The 23969-nt window shown below is 44.4% G+C and overlaps 1 protein-coding gene across 2 annotated transcripts; it reads left to right on the forward strand.

Annotated features, from left to right (window-relative positions):
- Positions 1-450: 450 nt before the first annotated feature.
- Plin2 (perilipin 2) lies at positions 451-23969 on the forward strand. Of its 2 annotated transcripts, XM_008845536.3 has the most exons (9): positions 451-555; positions 1837-1888; positions 1974-2169; positions 3552-3634; positions 6337-6622; positions 8683-8864; positions 9836-9970; positions 11093-11383; positions 23596-23969. In XM_008845536.3, exons 2-9 carry the CDS (start codon positions 1859-1861, stop codon positions 23689-23691), a joined length of 1299 nt encoding a protein of 432 aa, XP_008843758.1. In that variant the 5' UTR covers positions 451-555; positions 1837-1858; the 3' UTR covers positions 23692-23969. The 2 variants fall into 2 exon arrangements, with proteins under 2 accessions (XP_008843758.1, XP_008843761.1); XM_008845539.3 differs by lacking the exon at positions 23596-23969 and having other exon boundaries at positions 11093-11940.

Below are 23969 nucleotides of genomic sequence, written 5' to 3' on the forward strand. Positions count from 1 at the left end.
GAGGACCCCCAACCCAGGAGGACCCCCAACCCAGGAGGACCCCCAACCCAGGAGGACCCCCAACCCAGGAGGACCCCAACCCAGGCAGGCCCCCCAACCCAGGAGGACCCCAACCCAGGCAGGCCCCCCAACCCAGGCAGGCCCCCCAACCTAGGAGGACCCCAACCCAGGCAGGACCCCCAACCCAGGAGGACCCCAACCCAGGCAGGACCCCCAACCCAGGAGGACCCCAACCAGGCAGGACGGGCAGCCACAGGCCCTGCCCAGGCAGGTTTCCCGGGCCCAGGCTGCGGTCCCTTCCCTCCAGGCCCGGGGCTCAGGTCCCTATTACAGGGCGGGTCCGGACTCTGCAGGCGGGCCTTTCCGGCTGCCAGAGCCGAAGGCACCAGCCAGAGCTGGGGCCCGGCTGGGTTTAGGCTGGTTCCGGGTTCCCCGCGGAGGTCACGTGTCGCGCGCGCGGGGCGGGGCGACCAGGTGGTATTTAGCTCTGGGCGGCAGCGCGGCGAGTGCTGTTGCTCGACTCGCCGGTCCCTGCGCCCGTCTCCGCGCTGCTCGGTGGGTGTCCGACCGTCCTGCCGCGCCGAGCCTCGGGCTCCCAGGGTGGCGGCTGCTGCTGCTCTGAGCTCAGGGCTGGACCGAGGGGTGCTGGCGGGGTGGGCCCGGCCTGGCTGGGAAGGACCGCGTTAGGACCCACGCTTTCCCTGCTCGCTTCTGTTCTCGTGTCTTTTCTGCGTGACTTCCTTCCCGGCTTTGGGGAAGCAACTTGCATATGCCCTGAAGGGACATTATTTAAAGGGAAATGCCTTCCAGAAGTACTTAAGGGGTGCAGTAGTGGATTTCTTTAAGGCTGTGCGTCACTAGTCAGCGAAGCCTACCTCCCAGCTCACACTACGTAGCCCAAGCTGGCCTTGAACTCGCAGTCCTGCCCAGCCTGGGATTACAGCACCACCACGCAAATGGTATTTTTTTGGGTTACACTGGCGGTATGGAAACTTCACGGTGATTCTTACTCATTTCTTGGAACTGGAACCTTTGATGACCGAAGGCCGAGCTGACTGGCAGGTTCTGCTGCCGGATAGAAGGCAGTTTTGTGTGGGTGTGGGCCTTTGGCGTTATTTAATGTATGGGGAACGCGCATCGTGTGACGAGCCTCAACTTCCTTGAAACAACTCTTTCTTCAGCTTAGTAGCAGTAAACTACTAGTTACATTTCTTTGTACAGGAAGGTAAAATAAATCCCTTTAAAGCGCCCCAGGGAATTGCCTGGGTGTGGTAGCCCATGCATGGGATCCCAGCGATAGGGAGGTTGAGGAAGATCCAGAGTTCTGGGGCAGCCTGGGCGACAGACGGAGACCCTGTCTGAAAAAAATTAAGGGCAAGTATGTGGGTAAGCCAAGATGCCTTCTGTTTGAGTAGCCTCCTTTGGTGTTTTTTTTTTTGTTGTTTTTTTTTTTTTTTTTTTTTTTAATGAGCTTCAAAGGCATTTCTCTTGTCCTGATTGAGAAACGGGTCAAAAGTGTCAACAACTTTGCTAAGGCTTTGAGCTAGAGAGTGGGAAGGAAGGCCCCAGCTGGGATCACTCAGCTGGGATCACTCAGCTCCTTTTGACTTTTTTCAGCCGTTTTATAGGGGGTGGGAGTCGGGTGGGGGCGGTGTACTTTGAGACTGGGGCTCTCTGTAGCCCCAGCTGGCCTGGAACTCTTCTGTAGACTGGCCTCAAACTCAGAGATCTGCCTGCCTCTGCCTCCCTAGTGCAGGGAGAATTTTTCTCTGCTTGAACGAGCATTTGTCTGGGTTGGGAAATAGCAGTGTTCTGAGGCAAGCTTTTCTTCTTCAGGTTTCTGTTCTAGGAGGAAAAAATGGCATCTGTTGCAGTTGATCCACCACTGGTATGATTTTTAAATACCTATTTCTCCACCCCTTTATCTCCCTGTGTGCTTTGAGACCTTGATATCCACCCTTCTATGGTTGCAGAGTGTGGTGTCTAGGGTGGCCAACCTGCCCTTGGTGAGCTCCACCTACGACCTGGTGTCCTCTGCATATGTCAGTACAAAGGACCAGTATCCCTATTTGAAATCTGTGTGTGAGATGGCAGAGAAGGGTGTGAAGACCGTGACCTCAGTGGCTGCAACAAGTGCTCTGCCCCTCATCCACAAGCTGGAGCCACAGAGTGAGTAAACAGTGGCACCAAGGGGGACTGGTTGGGTGGATTCTTAGCACTTTGGCAACAGCAGAGAGTCCTGAGAATACTGCTTCTACCTAGAAACTGACTGTGGTTTGCATTGTCATAGAAAGACTGCTTCATAGCCTTGACAGATGTTCATTTTAATTAATAATTAATTAATTTATTTATTGAGATGGGGTCTCCCTGTAGTCCCATTTGGCCTGGAAATTGACCAGGCTGGCCTCAGTCACACAAAGATCTGCCTGCCTCTGCCTCTTGACAGCTGGGATTAAAGGACAGCTAGGGTTAAAGGTGTATACCACCACACCTGCTCCCCATGTTACTTTAATAAAAACTTCTAGCCCACATGATGACACACGCTTGTAATCCCAGCACTTTTGAAGGGAGGTACTGGAGAGGATCAGTTTTATTCTGAAATTTATTTTTGTGCTGGACGTGGTGGCACACCTGTAGTCCCAGCACTTGGGGGGCAGAGGCAGGCGGATCTCTGTGAGTTCAAGGCCAACCCAGTCTACATAGTTCCAGGCGCTACAGGGAGACCCTGTCTCAAAAAGACAACAAAAAAAAGTTATTTTTGTGTATATGAATGTTTGTATATATGTTTGTGGATGTTTGTCATAGCATAATGTGGAGGTCAGAGGACAACTTGTAGGAGTTGGTTCTAACTTCCTGTGTGAGTCCTGGGACTCAAATGACCCTGTCTCAAAAAACATTAGGTTAAAATGATGAAGTTGATATATACATTTTCATTCATATATATATATATATATATATATATGGAACCTTTAATGAGTGGCTGTTCCAACAAAGCTAATTCCCAAATGCCAAATGAATTTAGTTTGAATACTTGGCTTACTGTCCTTAGGGGGAGGTTTGGACTGAAATCTAGACCTTGTTAAGGTGATCCAGGGTGCTACTAGCTTTCTCCTGGTGAGAACCCAAAATGTATTGCTGTGTACTGAATAAGTAGGTATTAATGTAGCATGGAAATACTAGTTTGGGGAGTTTGCAGTTACTTTAGTCCCTGAATGAGGGTTCAACAGAAGCCTGTCTACTCTGACATCAACATAGGGGCCTTCTTCCTTAGCCAGCTTCCTCCCTGGCCTCTGCTGTTTTATGTGCACAACCTCTTATTTCCCTGTTACTGGCAGAAAGTTCCCAACAGTGTACCAAGTCTCTTCCTGTTTGAGCTAGAGAAACCAGGAAATGGGTTTTGTGGTTTAAAACAAAACAAAACAAAACAAAAACCACAGTTGTGTTCTTGCTGTTTTTGAAATGAGGCTAAATAAATAAAGCTCTAAGGTGTTGCCTTATGTGTTCATACTTACAGTGTGACACGATCATTTCTCTATTTGTGATTCTCGCAGTTGCGGTTGCCAATAGCTATGCCTGTAAGGGGCTGGACAGGATTGAGGAGAGACTGCCGATTTTGAATCAGCCAACATCTGAGGTGAGCTTGGGACAGAGTGCTGAGTCTTTATTCTTGGCATGTTTCATATTTTCTTTAGCAGAGGCTGTGTGCCACAAACACACATACCTGTTCCCTTAATCTGGATCTGGATGTTTTTATAAGAGCACTGGCCCCTCCCCTCAGTTGCTCTCAGGTTGAGTCTAAGAATTAGCACAGAAGAACTAGCCACCTTTTCTTAGAGTACTTTTTGAGACGTTGTTCTGCTGTGAAATTTCTCTTAAATACATGATTCCTGGAGGTGATAGTGCGTGCCGACAGTCCCAGCACTTTAGAGGCAGAGGCTGGTGAGTTCCAGCCCAGTCAGAGTTACATGATGAGATCCTGGTTCAAAGCAAATAGGGACTGGAGAGATAGCACTTAACGTTTCTTCCAGAGGACCCAGGTTTGTTCCCAGCACCCACCTGGGGGCTAATAACTGTCTGTAACTCTAGTTCCAGAGGATCCAACATGGTCTTCTGTCCTCTGGGCATTGTACATGCATGGTATACTTACATATATAGGCAGGCAAGATATTTACACACGTAAAATAAAAAATAAATAATTTAAAACACAAAAGTGATCTCATATGGTGCTGGGTAAACATAAAGTGGAAGATTCTCTCTCACTTGGCTTGATGTGATGCACCTTCGGGATATCCTGTATATATGGCAGCTGGCCACTGGTAACAAAATGACAGACTCATCCATCCCCATGATCTTTGGTTCAGATAATGCCCTCAATTTAAGGTTAAGAATACAGCATGAGATCAGTTGAGGTGGTGTATGCCTTTAATCTCAGTACTTGGAAGGCAGAGGTAGATGGATCTCTGTGAGATCAAGGCCAGTCTCAAGAAGCCCCCCTCCCCTAAAAAAAGAGACAGAGACAGAAAGATAGAATGACACAAAATGGACCAGATAGGTGGAAACCTGGCCTCTGTCTTTTCATCATTTAAACAGATAAGTTTAGTGTACAGTCTTTAGAATGCTTCTCTGTGTCTTTTTAAATTTTTCACTTATAAACCAGGCATGGTGGCACATGCCTTTAATCCCCACACTTGGGAGGCAGGGGCAGGCAGATCTCTGTGAGTTCAAGGCCAGCCTGGTCTATATAGTGAGTTCCAGGCCAGCTGGGACTATAGGGAGAATGGAGTCTGTTGTAATGGTTGGAATTATTTTTTTCTGGATATTTTTTTCCAGGTGCTTTGCAAAAACAGCCAGTGCTGTGCATTCTCTCCAGTCCATTTTCTTTTCTTTTTTTCTTTTACCTTTCTTTTTTTGGAGACAGGGCTTCACTGTATAACCCTGGCTGACCCGGTTGGCCTGACTCACCAGGTTGGCCTCAGATTCACAGAGATCTGCCTGCCTCTGCCTTTCAGTGCTGGGATTAAAGGTGTGACACCAATACCCAGCACTGTAATTCAGTTTTTCAAGTGCAAGGTACTGTGATCCTTGTCCAAAATCCTACTTTGGGGCATGAAGTTAATTAAAATTTAAAGCTGTTTTCTCATACTGAAAGTGACTCTGGTTTTAGGATCTAGTTCGTAGTCCTTTCATGTGAGATCTTGGAGAAATGAGCAGTTTGTGAAACGGCTTTGAGAACTTTACATTCTAAACCCCAGCCATGCCTGGGAGGTTTCTTTTGTCCCCTCCTCCCCTTGCTCCATTCCGGCAGATAAAGAACATGAGTCAGTCTGCTTGGATTGGAAACCCGGGCCATTCTACCTAATCACCTCCTTGCCAGGACCTGCTAGTAGTTGATCTCCTTCCCGTCTGTCATTATCAGTTGTAAAATTACTTTTGTAGTATTTGAGGGGAACTCAAGTCTGATCAAGTATGTGGTGATATGTGTTGTGGGCAAAAAAGGAGAGAATATTTATTTATTTATTTATTTATTTATTTATTTGTGTTTTTGAGACAGGGTCTCCCTGTAGTCCCAGCTGGCCTTGAACTCACAGAGATTCACCTGCCTCTGCCTCCCGAGTGCTGGGATTAAAGGCGTGCACCATGCCCAGCAAGAAAGAATCTTAAGTATCAGCCTGCATCTCCTTCATACTTACAGCTCTTTCATACTCTTGGGTGGGCTGGTATTCTAAGTTCAGAGACAGCTGTCTGGGGTGTTTGTAGTAGGGCGTAGAACTGGCACTTCTGGCTATGTATTGGTTCTCTGGGGATGAGTGCTAAGGGCTAGGTGTGCATAGTACATGTTAAGAACATATGAAGAAAAAAAAAAACATGTTCTCAGGCAGGCATAAGCTTGCCTTCAATTTTTTTTTTTTTTAATTTATTTTTGGTCTTTGAGACAGGGTCTCCCTGTAGCCCCAGCTAACCTGGAACTCACTATGTAGACCAGGCTGCCCTTGCTTGGGCCACGAAGCCTGGCTAAGTATGCCTTCTCTAGAGTATTCTTGTATGTCACAAAGTTTTTCTAGTTAAAAAACAATGCAAAACAACTCACCTTTACAAACTGACTAATTTCATGTTTGTTTACTTCATTTACACAGCTAACAGTCTCTGAGGGATGCCTGGTAGAGCAAACAGACTTGACAAAGACATTCAGGCTAAACCTTAGGATATGCCCAAGAGCAAAAGTTAGAGAGTTGAAAAGGACAGGTTTAATCCTTTAACCGTTTAGCCTTTGTAAAACTTGGACACATATTAGCCCCATATTTCTCATGAGCTGTTGATCTGCTTTTCTGCTTACAGATTGTTGCCAGTGCCAGAGGTGCTATGACTGGGGCAAAAGATGCAGTGACGACTACTGTGACCGGGGCCAAGGATTCTGTAGCCAGCACGATCACAGGGATGGTAGGCAGGACCAAAGGAGCAGTTACTGGCAGTGTGGAGAGGACCAAGTCTGTGGTCAATGGCAGCATCAACACAGTTTTGGGAAGTCGGATGGTGCAGCTTGTGAGCAGTGGAGTAGAAAATGCACTCGCCAAATCAGAACTGCTGGTAGACCAGTACCTCCCTCTCACCCAGGAAGAGCTAGGTAACAGTGCTCTTATACTGAAATAATGTTTTATGTTTTTATTTTTTTGTGGCAGGATCTCACATAACCCAGGCTAGCCTTGAACTCACTATGTAGCTGAGAATGACTGAACTATTCATCCTCCTGTCTCTACATCCCAAGTGCTGGGATTACAGGCATGTGCTACTGTGTATGCCCACCTTTGAACTAATCTTTCTAATACAGCTTTGTTGAGCCAGACTCTCTCTCTTTCTCCCTATCTCAATCTCTTTGTATGCCTCTTTCTTTCTCTTTCCATCTCCTTTTTTTGAGACGTGGTCTCATGTAGCCCAGGCTGGCCTTGAACTCCTGATCTTCCTGTCTGTACCTCTTAAGTGCTGCTGTAGGCACCACCTTATTGAGATGGGATAAGTTGCCGGTGCCAGCCAGCCTTAGATGAACAGCACCTGAAAGGGGGAGTGAGGATGAAAGAAAAACAAGAGACAGAGAAAGATACTTGGGAGGACTGTCAGTAGAGACTGCAGCCCCGGTTTATTTCAGCTCAGCCTTCTTATACAGCAGAACAGCAGAGAACCACCGTTTGCTTAGCTTAATGAGCTTCAACAGCTCTTTTTTCCCACCTTTATCTGAGGGTCAAGGAACGGTCAAATACTTGTAGTGAATTCCACCAATTAACCATTTTCCCTAAATTATCAGCACATTCCTCCTGACTAGACAGAACAATTCAGTGCTTGTGTGTAAAACACAAACTCTTGAGTCAAGGTGAAAGGTCATAAAGTAAACAAGCCTGCCACAGCTCAGTGTACATAACGGCTGTGCTTATATTAATAACTCCCAACAATATGTAAAATTTTTTGGCCTTTGAGGTCTGTTTTCCAGTCAGCATTTGCAAAGCCACCAGAATTCGATTTTAGAATATTTCTATCACTTTATTTCTTTTAAAAAAATTCATTATTTTTATTTTATGTTATGAGTGTATTGCCTACCATGTGTTTAAGTTCACCCATGTCATGCAGTCCCCGAGGAGATCAGAAGAGGGTATTGGATTTCCCTGGAACTGGAGTTACAGATGTTGTTAGCTGCCATGTGGGTGCTGGGAATTGAACCTGGATCCTCTGCAAGAGCAGTCAGTGCTCTCAACCACTGAGCCATCTCTCCAGCCCCTCTATCACACTGTCTCTATATAGATTTTCTGCCTATTTATTTTTTATTTATTTGTGTGTGTGTTTGTGTGTACACACGTGCACGTGCAAATGTGTTCTACCATGGTGGGCATGAGGAGGTCAGAGCACAATTTTCAGGGCTCCGGTGTCTTCTCCACCTGCTGGAGGCAGGGTCTCCTTCCTTTCTGCCTCCCTGTGTATTCCATGCTAGTTGCCTCTCAAACTTCTGGGCAGTGTCTGATGCTGGGCTTTTTATGTGGGTTCCAGGATTGAACTCATTCAGGTTTGCATGACAAGCACTTTTTACCCACTGAGTCATCTTGCTGGCCTGTTAATCTTTCTGAGATAGTCTCACTTAGAAAGCATCTAACCTCAGTCCGCCTCCCAAGTGCTGAGATTACATGCCTGGCTTGATTTTTTTTTTTGTTCCTCTCAAAGCAATCCAGTTTCATATTGACATGTGTATATAGTAAGCATTGAAATGTAAAGGATAAAATATTTTATGTGTACAGATTTTCTTTAATAAGCTGCTTTACAAAATCATCAGTAAAAGGTACAGTGATTCATGCTACCCATGCACATACCTTTATTCCCAGCAATGGGGAGGTGGAAGCAGGTGGATCTCTGTGAGTTTAAGGCTAACCTGGGCTGTACTTAATCACCATTACTGCTTATACTACGTGCTAGGGTGTATGTTGCTAAGAGGTTCACTCTGGAGGGAAGAAGCATGTGTAAAGTAAGCACATGTAATATGTCAGATACAGTAGTACTTTAGGGTGGTCAACCTAGTGACAGACTTGAGCAGTCTTGGGAAATGAGAATTTCCTTGCTAGGAGAGTGGGTAGGATCATTAAAGTGAAGACTCACCTTATTAGAGCTGGGATCCCTTACATCCCCCCCCCCCGACTTTGTTTTTAGAAAAAGAAGCCAAAAAAGTGGAAGGATTTGACATGGTTCAGAAGCCAAGTTATTACGTTAGGCTGGGATCCCTGTCTACCAAGCTCCGCTCTCGTGCCTACCAGCAGGCTCTCAGCAGGGTTAAAGATGCCAAGCAAAAAAGCCAAGAGACCATTTCTCAGCTTCATTCTACTGTTCATCTGGTGGGTACACTGTCATTTTAAGGTGTCTGAAGTAAGTTTTGTATCTTGAGGGATGAGAGTATAAGGTGATTATGAAATTCAGGAATTTTTTTTTTTTTTTTGGTCTTTTTGAGACAGGGTCTCTCTGTAGCCCCAGTTGTCCTGGAACTTACTCTGTAGACCAGGCTGGCCTTGAACTCACAGAAGTCCGCCTGCCTCTGCCTCCCAACTGCTGGGATTACAGGCATACACCACCATGCCTGGCCTTTCTACTCCACCCCTTTTATTTTTGAGGCAGGGTCTCCCTATAGCCCCCTCTGGCCTGGAACTTGCTATGTATACCAGGCTGGTCTTAATCTCATGGAGATCCACCTGCCTCTGCCTCCTGAGTGCTGGGATTAAAGGCGTGCACCACCACCTCCATGCCTAGCCTTCCTCTCTTTTATTTTTTTTTCAGTTTGTTTTGTTTTGTTTTTATTTTACATGTATGAATGATTTTCCTGCCTGTATGTAAGTGCACCCATGTCGTGCTATGCCCACAGAGATTGGAAGAGGGCATCAGATCCCCTGGAACTAGAGTTAGGGATGGTTGTTAGCTGCCATGTGGGTGCTGGGAATGAAGCCAGGTCCTCTGCAAGAGCAGCCAGTGTTCTTAACCCCATATCTCTAGCCCTAGTTTTACTTTTCTAAGTTACATGTATACATATGTGTGAATATGTGCATATGAATGCAGATTATCTATAAAGGTTACAGGTGTTGGGACCCCCTGGAGCTGTTGCTACAGGCAGTTGTAAGCCACCTAACATAGGTACTGGGGATTGAACTTGGGTCCTCAGGCCCTCTACGAGAGTGGTAGGTGCTCTCATCTGCTGAGCCATCTCTCCAGCCCTGAATTCTTGGTATTTATGTTACCAGTTTTATGTCGCAGAGCTGCAAGCAGATTAAAAATGAATAACTACTCTGTTCACTTGTTTTGTTTTATTGTGCTGTAGATTGAATTTGCTAGGAAGAATGTGCATAATGCTAACCTGAAAATTCAGGATGCTCAGGATAAGCTCTATGTCTCTTGGGTGGAGTGGAAGAACAACATTGGCCATGATGATACTGACGAATCCCACTGTGCTGAGGTAAGATGATGGACAGTCGTCCACTGCTGTTTCTGGAGTTCTTATCAAACTTCTGTTTCAGTTTCCCTATGAATCCTTATAGAATATATTTCTCTCATTCTAGCCTGGTGGTACAGGCCTGCAATTCTAGGTACTTGGGATGTTGAGGCAGGATGATAACAAGTTCAAGGCCCTATCTCAAAATGAGGAGTAAAGAACAGCCAGTGACATGGATCAGCAGATAAAGGCATTTGCTGCCAAGCCTGATAACCTAAGTTTGATCCTTGGGACCCACAGGGTGGTAGGAAATAATGGACTCCCTCAGGTTGTCCTTTGACCTCCACATGTGCACTGTGGCATGTGCATGCATGCACACATAGAATGAATGAATGAATGAATGAATGAATGAATGAATAAAACATAATAAAAACTTTTAAAGATAGGACTGGAGAGATGGCTTAGTGGTTAAGAGCACTGACTGCTCCTGCAGAGGACCTGGGTTCAGTTCCCAACACCCACATGGCGGCTAACAGCTGTCCATAACCCCAGTTCCAGTGACTCCAACACCCTCTTCTGACCTCTTCAGGCAGTGTATGACATGGGTGTACATACGTGCATTCAGACAAAACACTCATGCACATAAAATAAAAATAAATAAAATATTTTTAAAATATTAAAAAATTTTTAAAGCGAAGGCTAGGGATGTGGCTCAGTGGTGGAGCACCTGCCTAGCATGCAGGGGGTCCTGCAAGTTAAACTCCAGTACTGCAAAAATATACTATCAAAAGCTTGAACAATATTGTTAGATAGATTCTCTGGTAGAAAAAACAAAATTGGGGAGAGAGTGACTGTATATAACAACCTATAGGTTGCCAATAACCCCAAATGAGAAACAGGCTCTGCTTTCATTTATTTATTTCATTTATTTATTTTGAAAGAAAGAATTGGGATTGAGGGTTTAGTTCAGTGACAGAGCATTTGCCTAGTAAGCTTAAGGCCCTGGATTCCCCTTTTGAAAACCAAAAAAACCTAAACCCCGAAAGTCAAAGAATCTACAGACATATAACCAGCTTACTGTGACTGAGCTAAATCAAACAGCACTGTTGGATCGACCATTAATTCTTGGATATGTTTTATTTTTAGCACATTGAGTCACGTACTCTGGCAATTGCCCGCAACCTGACTCAGCAGCTCCAGACTACATGCCAGATGCTTCTGTCCAACATCCAAGGGTTACCACAGAACATCCAAGATCAGGCCAGCCACTTGGGGGTGATGGCTGGGGATATCTACTCAGTGTTCCTCAATGCTGCCTCCTTTAAGGAAGTGTCTGACAGCTTCCTCACTTCTAGCAAGGGGCAGCTGCAGAAAATGAAGGAATCCTTAGATGATGTGATGGATTATCTTGTTAACAACACACCTCTCAACTGGCTGGTAGGTCCCTTTTATCCTCAGAGTGCGGAAGTGGGTAAGACCAGCCAGGAAGCCCAGCAGCCTGATCTCAAAACTCCTTAAACCTTGCCCAGTCAGTAGTGCATGATGTAGCCAGCCAGATGACACCATTTGCTATATTGAAATTAAGCTGCTAGACGGCTTTAGATTGGAAAAACAGCTAGTTCAAACAAAGGTCTTCACTGTAGTCATTCCCAGCTGAACTAAGGGCTGTAGAGATTCTGGCATTGGCAGATGATCCTGTTGAGCTGGCTGGTAAGTGAAGCTAGGTTTGTCAGATCCTAGCCCGAACTTAAAAAGTTGAAGTGCTCTTACAGTCTTTTCGGTGGTCTCTGTGTTAATGAGTGTCCAGTGTTCGTACTGAATAAAGATCTCTTCATGTGGGTTGGTTCTGCTCCACTGTTCTGAAGGGTCTGAGCACCCTTCATTATTTGTTTATTTCCTGACACATGCTTGTACAACTTGAATTTTTTTTGAATTCCTTATGAAGAATTGCCACCTTTGAATTCAATAAAATTCACAACAATAGAGTACTTTTATGTTGTTGGCTACATGTGCTTTGTATGTTGCTTTCATTGAGTGGCTTGATTTGCATGACAGTAATGTTCATACGTGATTCCTGTTGGCCTGTTGGGGAATTTGCCAGGGTCATAGCTTTGGAACACTAATGTTTCAAGCAGACTGTTTGACAAAATATGTCAAACAAATCCAGAACTAATGTAAGGTGGAATGCAGTGATATTGCTACTCAGGTTGATGGGCTGGGGAAGGATCACTTGGACCTAGGAATTAGACAGCAGCTTAGAAAACCGTGAGACTTGTAAAAGCAGGAAAAAAGGGTCAGTGAGACGGCTTAGCAGGAAAAGGCAGTTGCCAGGAGACCCACATGGCAGGGGAGAACTGATGCCCAAAAGCTGTCCTCTGACCTCCACGTGTTCACCTCTCCCACATAAACACATACGATAAATATAAAAAAGTGAATTAAAAAAAAATTAAAGGAAGATATGAGACCCTGTTTCCAAAAACCAGGAAACAAAGCTGGGCATGGTGGTGCAGCCTTTGATCCCAGCACTCAGGAGGCAGAGGCAGGTGGACCTCTGTGGGATTAAGGCCAGTCCAATCTACAGAACAAGCTGGGACTTTAGGGAGACCCTGCCTCAAAACAAAAACAAACAAAAACCAGAAAACAGTCTTACCACCTTAAAACATCCCCAATCTTGTCAAAAAAAAAAAAAAACCGGCATGGTAGCACATGCCTATAATCCTAGGATGTGGGAGGTGGAGGCAGGAGGATGAAAAGTTGGAGGCCAGCTTCAGTTACATGATAGCAAGTAGGAGGCCAGCCTGGGCTACATGAGATCCTGTCTCAGGAAAAACAAAAATGAAAAACCAAACCATTTTGATGTGTGCATTAGAAATTTGCTAGGTGATGACTGTTCCTCATTTGCCAGTTTACTCAACCCAAGAGGGTTTTTCAGTAGAGTTGCCAGTAGAAAGACCTAGTCACAGCTAGGAACCAAAAACTTGACAGGAAGCGAGGGAATGGTTATTTACATCCTTTTTACAGAAACAGCAGATAGTCTTTGCCAGCAGCCCAGTTAAAAAGCGACCCCATAGCCCGGCATGGTAGCCCATGCTTTTAATCCCAGCATATTCCAGAGGCAGAGGTAGGTGGATCTCTGAGTTCAAGACCTGCCTGGTCTACATAGGGTGGTGCAGGTCAGCCAGGGCTGCATAGTGAGATCTTTTCTCAAAAAAATCAAAGAAAAAAGAAAACATGATCCATAAATAAGATTGCTCAGTGTCTGCTTTCAGCTGGATTTATGTTACTTTGTGAGAAAGTTTCTTCAGTTGTTGGTGATGCCCATAGGGAACTATTTGGGAACAGAGGTGAAGAAACTTCTAAGAAATCTTACTTCCTGCCTAGGGTAGCCAGACTTCTGGCTCCATTAAGGGTGATCATGTGTTTAGGACTGGTCTCATGAGCCTCCCAAACTGTTTCAAAACTGAATTCAGGTTAGGGATGTAGTCAATTGGCAGGCTGCTTGCCTTGGCATGCACAAAGCCCTGGGTTCAATCCCTGATATCTCATAATGTCTGGTATTTGGGTACCTTGTAATCTTAGCTTTTGGGAGGAGAATGCAGGGTGATCAGAAGTTCAAACTGTGTATTGAGTTTGAAGGCAGCCTATACTACATGGGACCCTGTTTCGAAAAACAAATAGCCTTTTCAAGAAAGCAAATTCTAGAACTTGTGAAGTGGAACTACGTGCCTCTGTCATTCTACAAGGTGAGCAAAGGCCGCCCTTCACTTGAACTGAACGCTTAAGAAGTTTGTCAGCTTGCCTTCCATGAACACGAGAGGGAGCATGTTGCTTTATGCACTCTTGGTGTAAATGACTGTATCCACAGTTTTTATCAAGTTACATGCTTTCTCCTTGAGACTCCACCAGGCCCTAAAGAGCTGAGCGAGCTGGAGGGACTTGGTGGCATCCTCGAAGCTGTTCTTTACTGTTTTGCATGTAAGGAGCTTCTGGTTTCTAGGACTTTCATGGTGGAGCCTGCCTGTCTGCCCCCAGTCACTGGTATTTTCTAAAACCTCAGCTCATAAATTTTTTTTCTTAGTCAAAATCAGCCAAACCCACTGCTTCAGAGCTGTAGGCTGGTAGTTTATTCCTACTAATAGGAAAAGTCATAATTGCAGGTTTGTAAATTGTTTTAAATATTTATTTTATTGCTTTATTGTGTGTGTACGTATGGAGGTTAGAGGACAATTTGCAAGTCTGTTCTTTCTCAGATCATCAGGCTTGGCAGTAAGTGCCTTTACCCACTGCGCCATCTCACTGATGCTGTGTTTTTGTTTTTGGGATGGAGTGTTCTCTGTTCCTGCACGCCTGGACTCTATCCTCCTGATTCGGCCTCAGGAGTGCAGGAACGAATTACAGGTGTGTGATACAACACCTGGCCTGGAAAATTCATATGTAAAAGCTGTGTGCATGCTTTTTCTTGATGAGACTGGTCTTGCTGCATGCCTGGGTGGTCCAACCTCCTGACTGGGATTATAGACACCTATTGCAATGCTGGCTACTTATTCTGAATGTATGCTTTTCATGTTTCTGTTACAGGACTCTCATTGCTACTTAAATTGCTTATGAAATGGAGGCAGGTCTGAAACTTACTCTTCCTTGGCAATGAAGTACAAAATATAATGCAGATTCCTTTTTGAGGAATATCACCCTGCTTTTTTGTGTGTTATTGTTTTGAGACAGGGTCTCACTGTATAGCTCTGGCTGGCTTGGAACTTGCTACATAGACCAGGCTGGCCTTGAACTCACAGGGATCCACCTACCTCTGTCTCCTGAGGGCTGGGTTAGACATGCACCAGCATCCCTAACCTCCTGCTTTTTGTCATAACCTGTGAATCTTGATTGTAGTTTTGTCTGCCTGTTTCTTTCTGTTGCAGATTTGTGCAAGCATGCTTTTCATTCACTTCTCAACATGTTGCAAAATGTTTGGGGTCCTCAGATCTTACAACTTCATTGTTGTGTAAACTGACAGCAAATTTAGTTTAACAGACTTCCTAACACAGTATCTTACCAAGGCACGTTAGCAAGTGGAGTAGCTGTATGAGCTCTAACTGTGGAATTGGTCCTGGGCACAAAACTCAATGGAATATGGCACATTGTACATTAGTCTCTGAACTTTAGTTTTCTCATCTTTTACAAATCTTTATGTAATACTTACAATACCTCCATGGATGGACGTAAAGTATTGAGGATAAGGGTGTCTTTTTATTACTCTTACTTAATTAAAAAATATATATTTATTTATTTTATCAATGTATTGCCTACATGTAGATAGGTAACTACACTTGTGTCATGCAGTGCTTGTACAGGTCAGAAAAGGGCATCGAATCCTCTGGAACTGGAGTTATAAACAGTTGTTAGCCACAATGTGGGTGCTGGGAATTGAACCTGGGTCCTCTGTAAGAGCAGCCAGTGCTCTGAACTGCTGAGCCATCTCTCCAGCCCCTTTATTAGTTTATTTCAAGACAATGTCCTACTATGTTGCCCAAGCTAGACTCAAACTCTTGGGCTCACGTGGTCTTCCTCAAGGAGATCTTCTCAAGGCCTCCTACATAGTTCAGACTATAAACACAAACCACCACACCCAACAGTATGGTTTCTAGTTTGCACCAGAAGCATGAGAATGCCACCTGTGGGACATGACACATGCTACCTCTAGCTGGCCAGTTAAGGTAAGTTCGTAATACCTTAATCAGGACGTGATTAAGAAAATCACATTTCCTTTGGTGTAAGGCATTAGAAACTGAGGTAAAAGAGAAACTAAGGGGCTGGAGAGATGGCTCAGTGGTTAAGAGCAGTTACTGTGCCTGCAGAAGACCTAGGTTCAGTTCCTGGTACCCACGTGGTGGTAGCTAACAGCCACTTGTAACTCCAGTTCCAGGGTATCTGACGCCCTCCTCTGGCCTGCATGGGCATTGCATGATATGGGTACACAACATACATTCAGGCAAAACACTCAGACACATAAAATAAAAATTTAAAAAAGAAAATTTTGGGTTCTTTTAGGATCCCCTCCCCCCTTTTGTGAGACAGGGTCTCCCTGTAGCCCCACCTGGCCTGGAATTCACTATTTGGATCAGGGTAGCCTTGAACTCACAAAGATCCCCCCTGCCTCTATCTCCCGAGTACTGGGATTAAGTGTGTGTGTCACCATGCCCAGCTACACAACTCTTTCAAAGCATTACTTGACTCAAGGAAGAAGAGTACAGAGACTGGTACAGATTTTTAAGGGCCTGAGTCTAACTGGGGCCTGGGAACCAGGTATGGGAGGAGGCTTACAGCCTCCTGCCAACTTGACCTTCCTTGGTTCTCATGAGGCTGGACCAGTTGGACCTCAGATCTGATCCGATTCCAGGATAACTCAATATCGAGGCCTGCATTTGTGATGGTCTTGTGAGGTGTCTTTGAACTGTAAGCTAAAGTATTTACTGCCTATGTCTCAAAGGTACTTTCAGAGTGGAAGTATCCACCTTCTCAAGAGGCGCCATGCCACACAGGAGCCACAATATTTAAGATAACTACTTGTTGGAGATACTGCCTGCCACTCTTGCTTACCTGTTGAGATCCTGATAGCACTCTTACCCTTACTGGGTTAGACTGGACATTTTTTCATGGGTTTTAGCACCAAGCTGGCCTCAAATTTGTAGCAATCCAGCCCTAGCCTCTTGAGTGCTAGGATTACAGGCATGAGATACCACTTTTGACAGAGTAAAGCCTTTTAATTTAATTTATTGTTCATTCTTGGTGCCCAAGGAGACCAGAAGAAACTGTTGGATCCCTTGGAACAGGAATTGATGGTTGTAAGCTGCCATGTGGGTCTGGGAACCAAACCCATGTCCTCTGCATGGCAGCAAGTTCCCTTAACCTCTGAGTCACCTCTTCAGCCCAGAGACTATTGTTTTTAATTCACTGTCTACCTTGGTTTGAGCTGTAAGTCAGGGGTAGTGTTCAGGCAGGAGAAAAAGATCAAATTGGAATTACACCCTCAATTGGTGAAATGTGTTCTGCTGCATTTGACAGGTGAGAGTGATGATTAACACAATCCATCTTTATTTGTAAAAATATCAGTAAGATCACTTGAAATGATAGGAAGGCAAGATTAAGGAAAATAATTATGTTTGGGAGTAGGGTAGAGTTAAGTGAAATTCTGTTTTTCTTTAAAGTTTTTATTTTATGTAACTGAGTGTTTTGCGCACATGTAACTTCACCCATGCATGCAGTGCCCATGGAGACCAGAAGGGGGTGTTGAATCCCCTGGAACTGGAGTTACAGGTGGTTGTTAGCCACCATATAGGTGCTGGGAACCCAACTCAGGTCCTCTGCAAGAGCAGCTAGTACTCTTAAGTGCTGAACCATCTCTCCAGCCCCATTTTAAATTTTAAATTTTAATTAATTTATTTATGTATTTGTTAAGACAGAGTCTCCCTGTAGCCTGAATTGGCTTGGAACTTGTTATGTAGACCAGGCTGGCCTCAATCTCACAGAGATCTATCTGCCTCTGCCTCCCAAGTGCTGGAATTAAAGGTGTGCACCACCATGCCTCCGTATTTCTTATTTTTTATATTTACTTTTTTTTTTTTTTTTTGGTCTTTTTGAGACAGGGTCTCCCTGTAGCTCCAGCTGTCCTGGGTTCACCATGGAGACCAGGCTGGCCTCAAACTCACAGAGATCCACCTACCTCTACCTCCTCTGAGTGCTGGGATTAAAGGCGTGCACCACCACACCCAGCAATTTTTTAATATTTATTACTTTTATGTGTATTAGTGTATTGCTTACATGTATGTAAGTGCACCCATGTCATGCAATGCCTGTGGAAGTCAGAAGAGGGTGTCGGATCCCCTGGAACTGGAGTTACAGATGGTTGTTAGCTGCCATGTGAGTGCTGGGAATGGAACCCAGGTCCTCTTCAAGAGCAGCCAGTGCTCTTAACCACTGAGCCGTCTCTCCAGCTCCTGTTCTTTACTTCTTGAGCAAGTGAGACGGTCTCCCTGTAGCCCCAGCTGACCTGGAACTTGCTATGTAGACTAGGCTGGCCTTGTACTCCTCAAACTCACAGAGATCTGCCTGCCTGTCTCCCAAGTGCTGGGATTAAAGGCATGTGCCACCACGCCCAGCCCTAATTTTTCTTTTCTTTTTTTGAGAAGGTTCTGCTGTGTAGTCTAGTCTGTCCTTGAATTCCTTATGTACTGAACTCGCTGCTTGCCTTCCTCAGCCTAGTGTTGAGACTATAGGTTATGTTCCATCACATCTTGCTGAGATCCTCTCTCAAACTTGCTTAAACTATGAAAAACTGACTCTCATGGAAGACACTAGTCTGGATATAAAATAGACCCCCTAGACTTTTAAAAGCTTGGTACTGATTTCATGAAAGTTCTGTTTGAGGGGCTGGAAAGTTGGCTCAGTGATTAAGGATACTTGCTGCTCTTCCAGAGGACCAGAATTCAGTTCCCAGTATCTACTTAAGGTGGCTTACAATTGCCTGTAACTCCAGTTCTGAGGGTACCTGCACATGTGTCATGCATTCACATAGACACACATGTGCAGATGAATAAAAATAAAAACAGATATTTAAAAATAGCTCTATTTGGGGCTGGAGAGATGGGTCAGCAGTTAAGAGCACTTGGTGCTCTTGCAGAGGACCTGGGTTCAGGTCCCAGCACCTACATGGAGGCTAACATCTGTCAGTAACTCTACTTTCAGGGGACCTGGTGCCTTCTTCTGGTCTCCACAGGCACGCAGTACCCTTACATACATGCAGGCAAAACACTCATAAAATCAAGGAAAAAAATTTGGGGGGAGGTCGTCTTTTTGAGATAAGGTCTCCCTATGACCCCAGCTGGCACTCAGTATGTAGACCAGACTAGCCTTGATTTCACAGTGCTGGGACTAAAGGTGTGTGCCACCATGCCTGGCAGGAAATTTTTTTTTTGTTTTAAGTTCTGTTTGTGTGAACCATTGGGATAATAATACTCAGCTTTAGGCTGACACTGAAAAAGTCTATATGGGACATTGATTGGATAGAAACAATGTACATATGAAGACAGCTACATTCTCTCTCTCTCTCTACACACACATATGTAGCTGTATTAACAAAATAATTCAGTATTTGAGCTCTCAGTAGTATAAAGCATGGCAAGATAAAGAACAGAAAATTTTAAAGTCTTAGCAGAAGACTGTCTCCAGCATAGAATGCTATGTATCCCTCATGCTTAGTGGTCCAGGCTGCTAATTCTTAAACTGTCTTTATTGCGGAACTACCTTGCTAAGTATACTCTAGTATAAGAAAGTGGAGAAATTGCAGGGCAACAAATTGGTCAAAGTGAAGGAGATCACTCACTTAGGCGGTATTTCCTGCAAGGGGAAAATAAAAGGTCCAATATCTCCTAGAAGTTAATGAGAGAAAAGGAGTGGACAGTATTGTTAATTGACATTTTTCAGAGGCAATGATTAGATTGCATGGGCTTTTTGTTTTTTATTTTTTGCAAATATTAATGATGAATGGTTACCATTTAAATTATATGTTCATTTTTGTTGGCTATATACCTAGGAGTTGAATTGCTTAGTAACATATTTAGCCATTTGAAGAAATGCCAGACTTTTCCAAGGTGGCTGCCCTGTGTTACATTCCTGCCAGAAGTGTATGAATGTTCTGATTTTTCAGTGACTTCCTCAATACTCTATCTGACTTTTCAATTCTAGTCAGTTTAAATTATAACATTAATGAGACTAGATACTGAGGGTTGGGGATATAACTCTTTTGGCAGACTGCTTGTCTGGAATGCCTGGGTTCCATCTGAGCACTGCAAAATCAGGTGTGGTGGCTCATGCCTGTAATCCCAGCACTCAGGAGGTAGAGCCAAGATAATCAGAAGTTCAAGTTTATCCTTGGGTACATAGTAATTTAAAAGAAATTATTGAATTTTTGTGTATTTCATATATAAAAATCATCTTTATACCCCCTTCCCCTTTGGCACTCTCCCATAGCCCCCCACCCCCACCCCCACTGGAGTTCATACATTCTGTCATTGTGTTAAGGCCTGTCATGTAAAGTTAGTGTCCCCAGAGGGTATATAGTAATTTTAAGACCAGCCTGGACAATGTAAGAGCCTGTCTCAAAAAAAAAAAAAAAAAAAAAAAAAAAAAAGGCCGGGCATGGTGATGCATGTCTAGAATTCTGGCTTTGTGAGGTAGAGGCAGGAAAATCAGAAGTTCAGGGTCAGCCTGGACTAATTGGGACCATATCTCAAAACAAAGCAACCATATTCTACAACAGGAGAAAAACAAAAACAAAAACAAAGCAACCTAGGAAAACGTTAGCTGAGATAGTGGCTGCATCTGGCCATCTAACTCCCTTATGTAAAATGGACTAATTGAGCTCCCTTGTCCACTCTGGGTCAGGGATTATCAACTGGGGAGGTTGACTGAATCCTAGATTCCACCCTCTAGGAGTCTGGAGGTAGAGCCAAGTATCTGCACTTTTAAAGAGCATTCACTGACCATACTTTGAGAAACAATGGATGTAGGAAATAAAGGATTTTTTTAAAACTTAAAAAAAATTATTTTATGTATATGTGTGTATTGCCTGCATGTAGGTAAGTGCACCTGTGTTGTGCAATGCCCGCGGAGGTCAGAAGAGGCTGTCGGATCCCCTGGGACTGATCCCCCGGGACTGGAGTTATGGACAGTTGTTAGTCTGCCATGTGGGTGCTGGGATTCGAACCCAGGTCTTCTGCAAGAACAACCAGTGTTCTTAACCACTGAGCCATCTCTCCAGCTCCGGAAATAAAGGATTTTAATCTGAAGCAAACAAACAAAAATAGAAGGCTAGAGAGATTGCTAAGTAGTTAAGAGCACTGGTTGCTCTGGCAGAGGATCTGGTTTGGTTCACAGCAGCCATATAGGCTAACAACCACCTGTAGCTAATTCCAGGAGATCTGAAACCCTCTTCTGGCCTCGGGGGCATTCCATGACACAGGTACAGTTATATACATGCAGGCAAAATAGTCATACACATTAATAAATAAATAAATGCATAGAATCATCTATAGTCTTTTAAAAAGTGTTAAAGTCTTTTATTGTTTATTTTTATTTTATGTATATGAATGTATTGTCTGCACGTGTATAAGTGCACCCATGTCATGCAGTGTACACAGAGGTCAGAAGAGGGCATCAGAGTCCCCTAGAACTGGAGTTATGGACAGTTGTTACCTGCCAAGTGGGTGCTGGGAACCAAACCTAGGTCTTCTGAAAGAGCAGCCAGTGCTCTCAACCACTGAGCCATCTCTCCAGCTCCCAAGAATTATCTATAGTCTTTAAACAAGATCTATTCTCCTTAAACAACCTCTTAAACAATGTAGGCTGTATGAGCCAGGCATGGTGGTGCATGCCTTTAATCCCAGCACTTGGGAGGCAGAGGCAGGTGGATCTCTGGGAGTATGAGGCTAGCCTGGTCTACCTAGTGAGTTCCAGAACAGCTGGGGCTACAGGGAGACCTGACTCAAAAAAAAAAAGACAAAAACAAAGAAAACATTGTAGGCTGACATCGGACCAGTGCGATGGCTCGGTGAGTGAAGGTGCTTGCTGCCAAGAGTGACAACCAGTCCTCAGGTCCCACATAGAGAAGAGAACTGGTTCCATCAAGTTGTCCTCTAATTTCCACGTGTTCACTGCCCCCAAAATAAAAATGTAATAATATGGAAAATAATTTTAAAACTGCTGGTGATGTAGCTGGGTGGCAGAGTGTTTGCCTAGCATGCATGAGGCCCTAGCTTCACACGCCAATACCACTAGGAGATTAAAAAAATAAAAAACCTTGAGGCTGGTGATACAATACAGTGATAGTGTGTTTATCTTGGATGTTGAGGTCATGGGTTCAATGCCCAACATTGCAAAAAACAAACAAACAAAAACTTAAGTAAATCAGATACACAGAAATTAACACTAACTAGTTGGTGTACAATAGATAACAAAAATCATTTAACTCTTTCAGGAATTTTTTTTTTTTTTTTGGTCTTTTTGAGACAGGGTCTCCCTATAGTACCCCAGCTGGCCTGGAACTCACTATGTAGATCATGTAGACCAGGCTGGCCTTGAACTTAGAGATCTGCCTGCCTCTGCCTCCTGAGTGCTGGGACTACAGGAGTGAGCCACCACACCTGGTTTCAGGATCTGTTTTAACCTGCACTCAAGCCTGAGGATGCTAGCCAGATTTGTTAAGAGCCAACTATGGCATCTGTGTGCAGAGCAACCTATCTTAGGGCAGCTAAGTGTGCACTAGCCCACCAAGCTGTTCCAAATTGCTCAGTAAAGGTAAAGGTCATAGAGCAGAGGGGCATAATATGCCCCTCATCCTCTAACTTGCAAGCACATACTGTCTAAGCAACCTATTATGAATGGTAAGAAGAGGTTTCTGGTAAAATGAGACTCTTAACTAAGTGCATACCACATCTGGCAAAAGAAGGCATTTTAAAGAGCCTGCATTGTTTAAGAGGCATCTTGTTTAGCGGAATAGATAGATCTTGTTCACATATTTTAAAACTATTTTATTATTTTTATTTTATCTGTATAACTGTATTACCTGGAACTCTATACAGACCAGGCTGGTCTTGATCTCTTAGAGATCCACCTGCCTCTGCCTCCTGAGCAGTGCTGGGATTAAAGGCATGCATTCCTATACCTGGCACATTTAGTTTAAAAAATCATTAATAGAGTCTACTACTACTACTACTACTACATTCTACTCCTACTATACAGTCTTTTTTTCTTTCTTTTTGGTCTTTTGAGACAGGGTCTCCCTATAGCCCCAGCTGCCCTGGAACTCACTATGTAGACCAGGCTGGCCTTGAACTCACAGAGATCCACCAGCCTCTGCCTCCCAAGTACTGGGACTAAAAGCATGCACCACCACGCCCAGCCTATTTAATTTTCTTTTAAAGAAAAGTTTTGAGCTAGTGTCACCTGCCTATAATCCCACCACAGCAGAGATAGAGGCGGGGGGTGGGGTTTGCAAAATTTAATACCAGCCTGTTCTACTCCGAGAGTTCCAGGCCAGCTAGGGCTACATGAGAATCTGTCTCAGACCTCCAACCCCCACCCCCAAAAGAAAGGTTTTCTTAGTGCCCTAATAATATGGATGGATTGGAGGAATAAGAACGCAAATATTTCTGGGCATGGTGGCACACACCTTTAGTCCCAGCACTTGGGAGGCAGAGGCAGGCAGATCTCTGGGAGTTCAAGGCCAGCTGGGGCTACAGGGAGACTCTGCTTCAAAAAGACAAAGTATTTGGAGCTGGGAAGATGGCTTAGGTGAAAACATAGCCTTTGCATACCTTTAATCCCTCTGGGAGACAGAGGCAGGTGTATCTCTGTGAGTTTGAGGCCAGCCTGGTCTACATAGTGAGACTCTGACTCAGAAAAAACTACAAAATTATCCTAAAAAACACCTCAGCGCTTTGGACAAAGCAAGGTTCACCTACATGCAGTTTAGTAGGAGCTTGTGGTTCTGCAGGGTCATGGTCATGTCACTAATGCTTGTTCTCCATCTGACCTTAGTCCAAAGACCGAGAAGGAAACTACTACTTGTTTAAATATCCGAGATTCTTCTTTTACAGATGATTGATTTCACTCTCATTGACATGACGTCTGAGACTGCGGAAGTTCCCGACATCATACCTTTGGAAGAGGAGGCTGGAGCAGACACACGCTAACAGCCCGATCTAATACAAAGAAAGACTCTGTTGAAGATGTATCCGTATCACCTCTTTATGTTGGCTCATATGTTTACTCCTGTGCCTTTGGGGAGTCTCGATCTATATTTTGGCTGCTTGATCTTAGTTGCAAAGAAACAAGTTTAACTGCTGGAATGCCTACAATAAAATTGGGCTAGGCTGGTGAGATGGCTCAGCTGTTAAAGGCACTTGCTGCCAAGCTTGATGGATCATCAGGACTCATATGGTGGAAGGAGAGAAGTGGCTCCCTCAGATTG

This window comes from Nannospalax galili, unplaced genomic scaffold (genome assembly GCF_000622305.1).
Source record: "Nannospalax galili isolate Female #2095 unplaced genomic scaffold, S.galili_v1.0 scaffold1082, whole genome shotgun sequence".
NCBI lineage: Eukaryota > Metazoa > Chordata > Mammalia > Rodentia > Spalacidae > Nannospalax > Nannospalax galili.

Coding starts and splice junctions, on each gene's coding strand:
- Plin2 (XM_008845536.3), top strand. CDS start 1,859: ATGGCATCTGTTGCAGTTGATCCACCACTG. Junction 1,889..1,973: donor TTGCAGTTGATCCACCACTG/GTATGATTTTTA, acceptor CTATGGTTGCAG/AGTGTGGTGTCTAGGGTGGC. Junction 9,971..11,092: donor ACGAATCCCACTGTGCTGAG/GTAAGATGATGG, acceptor TTTTATTTTTAG/CACATTGAGTCACGTACTCT.